General features: G+C 38.2%; 1 protein-coding gene across 1 annotated transcript in view; it reads right to left on the bottom strand.

Annotated features, from left to right (window-relative positions):
• The window catches only part of LOC119599210, a gene marked incomplete in the record, with an annotated part of 24146 nt that overhangs the window by 2861 nt on the left and 13695 nt on the right, over positions 1-7590 (bottom strand). Inside the window, 2 exon segments of the mRNA XM_037948952.1 lie at positions 4613-4695; positions 6846-7353. Coding sequence (XP_037804880.1) covers positions 4613-4695; positions 6846-7353 — 591 coding nt within the window.

Raw genomic sequence — 7590 nt, 5'->3', positions numbered from 1 at the left:
CTCTCTCTCCTCTCTCTCTCTCTCTCCCCCCCTCTCTCCCTCTCTATCCTCCCTCACTCTCTCTCTCTCTTCTCTCTCTCCCTCTCATTCTCTTTTTCTCTCCTCTCTCTCTCTCCTCTTCCCCTCTCTCTCTCTCTCTCTCTTTCTCTCTCTCTCTCTCTCCCCTCTCTCTCTCTTCTCTCTCTCTCTTCTCTCCTTCACTCTTTCTTCTCTTTTAGTTACGTTTAAAACGTCCTAACCCCGCCTCACTGCGCCTAGGTTTCAGGTAATTTGGAGTAAAATTTATATATATTATTATATATATATTTAATTTCTATATATATATAATATATATTTTAAAACCTAATTCTTTTTTATTCAGTGCTCGGGCCGCTGAGTCCCCCGGGCCAGACGAACCTCACGAAACTTTTAAATAAAATGAAATATCACGCAAACTTATCCCCTCCCCCCTCCCCCCCTTTTGCTTTTTTTCCTCTTTCCTGTTCCCTCATTCTGCTTTCTCTCCTTTTGTTTTGTTTATTTCTCCTCTGTATTTCACTTTCTATCTTCTTATTTACTTTTATTCTTTTAAAATTTCTTTTGTTTTCTAGGTCTCCTTAATCTATACTTTATGTATATATATATTATATATTATATATTATATATATATATATATATATATATAAAAATAAATAATATATATATATATTTTTTTTTTTTTTTTTTTTTTTTTTTTTTTTTTTTTTTTTTTTTTTTTTTTCTTTTTTCTTTTTTTTTCTTTCTTTCTTTTTTTCTTTCTTTCCTGTCTAGCTCCCTTTTCCTCCAACTACTCTCTCCTTTTTCCTTTCTTCTTCTCTCTCCTATCCCTTTTCCTTTCTTTTGCCATTCTCCCCTCTTTCCCTTTTTTTATCTTCTGTTTTCTCTCCTTTTCTTCTCCTCGTCTCCTTCCCCATCTAGCCTCCCCTCTTATTCCCCTCCTCTCCTTCCCTCTTTTTCGCTCTCTCCCTCTCTCTCTTTCCCTTTTTCCTTGTCTTTTTTTCATCTTTTGTCTTCTCCTCGTCCCTCCTAATTCCTTCCTTCGCCTTCATTTGCCTCTCTTTTTCTTCCCTTTCCTCTCACACCCTTCCTCCACCTACTCTCTCTCTCTCTTTCTAGTCGTCTCTTCTTCCTCCTCCCATATTCCTATTCCCTATTCTTCCTATTCTTCCTTCTGTTCTTCATATTATTCTATTCTCCCTATTCCCTATTCTTCCTTCTGTTCTTCCTAATATTCTATTCTTCCTATTCTCTACTCTTCCTATTCTTCTTCCTCCTCCCCTATTCCTCTTTTCTCCCCTTAATCTCCCTATTTCCACTCTCCTCCTACTCCTTCTCTCTTTCTCATCTTCTTCCTTACTTGTCTCTTTCCCCTCTCGTCTCTCTCCCTTCCTTCTTTATCATTCCCTCTCCCTCATCTCCCTCCTTCTTCGCCCATTCCTCCCTCTCATCTCCCTCTCTCCTTCTGCTCTCCTTCCCATCTTCCTCCCTCTTCGCTCCTCCGTCTTTCCTTCCCATTTCCCTCTCATCTCCCTCTTCGCCTGTCTCCCTCTCCGCCCCCCCCCCCCCGCACGAAAGGGCGAAACGGGGTCAGTAATTTTCCTTTTCTCGAGGCCCGTCACCTGGTGTCATGCAATTGTCTTGCCATTAGCTCTGCATGATCATGAGATGCCCACAAGTTTCATTTTTTTTAAATTCATTTATTTATTTATTATTTTTTTTTATTCTTCCATTTTTTTTCATTTTTTTCCTTCAATCTCGAATGCATTTCTTCGTCTTTTTAGATTGGGTGTTATGGATCCCCTTCGTGCAGGATTTCGAAATTACGTCAGGCAAATCGCTCTGTTTTCTAACATGTATGTATGCATATATATATATATATATATATATATATATATATATATATATATATATATATATATATGTACATACATACATATTTGTCTGCTTTATCTCAATCAGCCTGTCTGTCTGTCTCTCTGCTCATCTATCTGTCCGTCAGCTTGTCTTTCTACGTATCTGTCTGTCTGATTATCTTTTTATTTGCCTGCCTGTCTCTCAACCTTCCTGCCTGTCTGTGTGTCCGCCTTCTTGTCTGTTTGTCTACCTCTCCGTCTGACTCGCTGCATGACTGTTAGCGTGTCTCTCTGTCTGCCGTACACAAAACACACACACTGAGCAGCCACCAACTTGCCTTCACTCCTGCCACTCCGCCTATCCACTCTCAGGCGGGTCCTCTTTGTGCACAGCAGGTGAGCGTACAAATACACGTGCTCCCTCACACACACAAACACAATACACGTGCTCTCTCACACACGCAAACACAATACACGTGCTCTCTCACACACGCAAACACAATACACGTGCTCTCTCACACACACAAACACAATACACGTGCTCTCTCACACACGCAAACACAATACACGTGCTCTCTCACACACACAAACACAATACACGTGCTCTCTCACACACACAAACACAATACACGTGCTCTCTCACACACGCAAACACAATACACGTGCTCTCTCACACACGCAAACACAATACACGTGCTCTCTCACACACACAAACACAATACACGAGCTCTCTCACACACACACAAACACACCCATACACATGTGCACAAAGACACACACATTTACACTTACATATACATACACAGACACGCGTTCGCGCGCATGCAAATTCAAACACACATATATTCACACACGCACACACACACACACACACACACACACACACACACACACACACACACACACATGTAAACACACACACACAACCACCACCAAACAACCACAACCAAACAACCACCACCAAACAACCACAACCAAACAACCACCACCAAAACAACCACAACCAAACAACCACAACCAAAACAACCACAACCAAACAACCAAACACAAACTAAGACAAACAAACAAACTCTCTGCAACGGAGAATCTCGCAAGCCTCTTACTCTCCGTTGCAAAATGAGCTCTCTCTCCCTGCAAGCAAATGCATTGACAAGCAAGCACAGAAGACCTTGATGGAATTCCGACAGACAGACTAAGAGGTCACTGAACTCTTGAGGATAAAAAGAGAGAGAAAAAAGAGAGAAAAAAGAAGAAGAAAAGAAAGAAGAAGAAGAAGAAAAAGGAAAATGGAAGAAAAAAAGGAAACGTGGAAAGAGGAAGAGAAAGAAAAAAGAAAAAAAAGGAAATAAAAGAAAAAAGAGAAGGAAAGAAAAGAAGAAAAATTAAAGGAAAAGAGAAGAATAAAAAAAGAAAAAAGGAAAGAGGAAGAGAAAGAAAAAGAAAAAGAAAAAAATAAGAAAAAAAACAACAAAGAGAGAAGGAAAGAAATGTGAAAAAAGAAAAGAAAAAAAGGAAAAAAGGAAAGAAGAAGAAAAAAGAAGAAAAAAGAAAGAATGGAAGAGATATATAGATAGATAGATAGAGAGAGAGAAGGAGAGAGAGAGAGAGAGAGAGAGAGAGAGAGAGAGGGCGAGAGAGAGAGAGAGAGAGAGAGAGAGAGAGAGAAAGAGAGAGAGAGAGTGAGAGAGAGAGAGAGAGAGAGAGAGAGAGAGAGAGAGAGAGAGAGAGAGAGAGAGAGAAGGAGAGAGAGAGAGAGAGAGAGAGAGAGAGAGAGAGAGAGAGAGAGAGAGAAGAGGCATTTAAGATGAAAAGATTTTTGTGTCGTGATGCTGTTGAGATGCGTCTGGCTTCTTGTTTTTGCTTTTGCTGTTGTTTTTGATAACAGTGTTCTTTCTTTCCTTTCTTTCTCTCTTTCTCTCTCTCTTTCTTATTCTCTTTCTCTCTTTCTCTCTTTCTTATTCTCTTTCTCTCTTTCTTTCTCTTTCTCTCTCTCTCTCTCTCTTTCTTATTCTCTCTCTCTCTTTCTTTCTCTCTTTCTTTCTCTCTCTCTCTCTTTCTCTCTTTCTTTCTTTCCTTCTGTCTTGATACCTTGATTATCAATGAAGGTCTATATGATTTTTTTCTGCTACTACTATTATCATCATTATTTTTGTTATTATTACTATTAACATAATTAATATTATCATCATTATCGTTATCATTATCATTTCTATTATCACTTTTATTACGTATACTACTTCGTTCTTAATCTTCTAATCATTATAATAATTATATTTTTTATCATTATTATAATAATCATTCTCATTATTACTATAATAATTATCATAATTATCATTATCATTAGTATCACCATCATTACAATCACATCATTACCATTATTATCATTACCATTACAATTATCCTTATCATTATCATTATTATTATTATCACTATTATTATCACTATTATTATTATTATTATTATTATTATTATTATTATTATTACTATTATCATAATCATTATCACCATTATCATTATCATTACTATTACCATTACAGTTACCATTATCATTACCATTACCATCATTATCATCATTATCATTATCATTACCTTTACCATGATCATTACCATCATTATCAACCATTACAATCACCATTACAATGACCATTATCAATATCATTACCATTACCATGATCATTTTCATTACCATCATTACCATCATTATCATCATTATTTTAGCATCATCATCATTAAATTCTCACCCATAGGATCGCCACGATGAGAATGCCGCCCACGACCATGTAGATGCCAGAAGCCACCACCAGCGCCCACAGCACGCCCTGGCCTGTCGGTAGACGGTAGATGAGACTAGTAGATGGTAGATGAGGGTAGATGGATGTATGATGGATGGTGGGTAGATGGTAGATAATAAGGGTAGAATTTGATTGGTGGTGGGTAGATGGTAGATGAAACTATTAAATGGTAGATGATGAGGGTAGATTTTTAGTATGATGATTGGTGGGTAGATGGGAGATAATAGATTGAAAGTGGGTAGAAAGGAGATGAGAATGATAGATGGTTGAATGAAATAAAGGTAGAGAGTAGATTAGAGTGGCGCACGGTAGATTGAAGGGTGGGTAGAAAGTAGATGAGACTGGTAGAAAACAGAATAAAATGTGGGTAGGAAGGAGATGAGAGAAGTAGACAGTAGATGAAGACGAAATATATAAAAGGTGCTTACAAAGTAGATCAGAGTAGTTGACTCTAGATGAAAAGCGAGTAGAAAGTAGATATTATAGTAGATAATAAAATTAAATTTTGGTAGAGAGTAGATAAGAGCAGAATATAAATGAAAAGTAGGAGATAGATGATAATTGTAGTAGATTAGAGTAGAGAAGCTTGACGTGGAAAATGAAAGTAGATGTAGAAGTAGATTTTAGTAGACGAACCTGGATTAGTAACCTGGAAATAATAATAAAATATTACAAGCAAGAAACACAATATTTGAAAAAAAAGAAAAAAAAAGCGCAAGGCATCCTCTGCTGTATGCAAATTGGGACTCGAAATAAAATTCTCGTGGTTCTGGCAACACTCGTTATTCAATAATTAGGTTGCATTATTGTACCTGTGCACGCTACCTGTGCATTTATAGTTTTCTCCCGTTTCCAGAAGGATTTTGAATTTTTCGAACGTGATTTCAACTGTAGTTGCATATATGTGAATAAATAAATAACTATATAAATACATAAATAGATATAAATAAATGAATAGATATTTACATAAATATATGCATATATATATATATATATATATATATATATATATATATATATATATATATATATATTTATATATATATACATACATACATTTATACACACACACACACACACACACACACACACACACACATATATATATATATATATATATATATATATATATAATATATATATATATATATATATTATTATTATTTTTTTTTTTTTTTTTTTTTTTTTTTTTTTTTTTTTTTTTTTTTTTCTTCTTCTTCTTTCTTTATTCATTTATTTATTTATGATTCACTCATTTTTCTGCACATATTCATCTAATCCCTTCTCTATTTGTTAACCCCCCCCCCTCCCTAAGAATCATAACGATTTTTAATTATTTTTTATAAGTGATTTTCATATTTTCATCTTCTTTTATCTGCTCACTGATTTATTTACTGTATTTGGATGAAGTATTTTAGAATTCATCGTACATGTAGCCTAAATATACATTTGAAGTATTAAGTACACACAGGTAACAAGTACAGGTAACATGTACAGGTAACAAGTAAAAGTAACAAGTACAAGAAACGAGTACAAGTAACACGTACAGGTAACAAGTACAGGTAACAAGTAAAGGTAACAAGTACATGTAAAAGTACAAGTAACACGTGCAGGTAACAAGTACAAGTAACAAGTACAGGTATCAAGTACGGGTAACGTACAAGTAACAAGTACATGTGATATCTTGTATGACTTTTTTATTCAGATTAAGATTAATTCCTTAATTTCTGATGCCAATTCATGAGTGCAGAGAAATGATTTTATCCAATTAGAAAAAAAAGTTAATTAAACAGATATATTAAGCCTTATAGATGTAATTAAAAATATAAAAAGTCTGGAAAAAAATGAGATGTTTATTTTTGTTATTATGAATTAAAATCATAATTACTGTCATCACTCCTATTATAATTATGATAGTATCAGAATTAACGATAAAGTTAGGATTACGATAATCACTGTTGCTATAAGCAAAATATATTTTGTATATTTTATTTTCATATTATTGTTGTTATTATCATCATTATTGTCGTTATTGTTATTAGTATTCTTATCATTATCATTATCTTTAAAATCATTAGTGTTTATTATTATTATTATTATTATTATTATTATTATTATTATTATTATCATTATTATTATTATTATCATTATTGTTATTATTATTATTGCCCCCGCAACCCACCTGGCGCGGCGCACTCGCTCCTCGCCCTCCGCAGCCTCGTCAGGTTGGCCTTGACCGCCGACGCGTTGACGACCAGAGGCGGCGGCGCGAGGGAGGTGAGGGCGCCCGTGTCCTCCCCTTCGCCGCCGCCGCCGTCGCCGCCGCCGCCAGCCGCGTCCCCGGCGATGGAGACGGCCCCGTCGTCGCCTCCTTCGTCCACCAGCAGCTCCACCTCGGCGGGGAGCGCGGTCGTCCCGCCGCCGGCCGCCTCGACGAACGCCACGACCACGCTGTCGGTGACGTTGGCCTCGGGGTCGTCCTCCTCGTAGTCGGGGGCGGAGGCGTTGGAGGGCCGCAGCGGGAGGGTCTGGAAGCCGACGGGGCAGCGGCGCTTGTTGAAGGTGTACGAGGACGACTCGACCATCGACGCGTTCGACGGGAACGACTCCGAGCCCAGCGACGTGCGGTACGACTGGTACGTCTCCACCAACACCCACGAGAAGATCACCGTCTGCGCGAAGCTCACCAGCTGGCGGGAGGGAGGGGGGGTGAGTTCGGGGTGATGGAGGGGATGGAGGGGGTGGAGGGGGTGGAGAGAGTGTTGGAGAGAGTGTGGGTGAGGGAGGGAGGGAGGGGGTGAGTTCGGGGTGATGGAGGGGGTGGAGGGGGTGGAGGGGGGTGGAGAGCGTGTTGGAGAGCGTGTGGGTGAGGGAGGGAGGGAGGGGGTGAGTTCAGGGTGATGGAGGGGGTGGAGGGGGGTGGAGAG

This window comes from Penaeus monodon, chromosome 42, assembly GCF_015228065.2.
Source record: "Penaeus monodon isolate SGIC_2016 chromosome 42, NSTDA_Pmon_1, whole genome shotgun sequence".
Lineage (NCBI taxonomy): Eukaryota > Metazoa > Arthropoda > Malacostraca > Decapoda > Penaeidae > Penaeus > Penaeus monodon.
The sequence above is the reverse complement of the archived record's forward strand: the minus strand, read 5'-3'. Positions and strand labels throughout refer to the sequence as shown.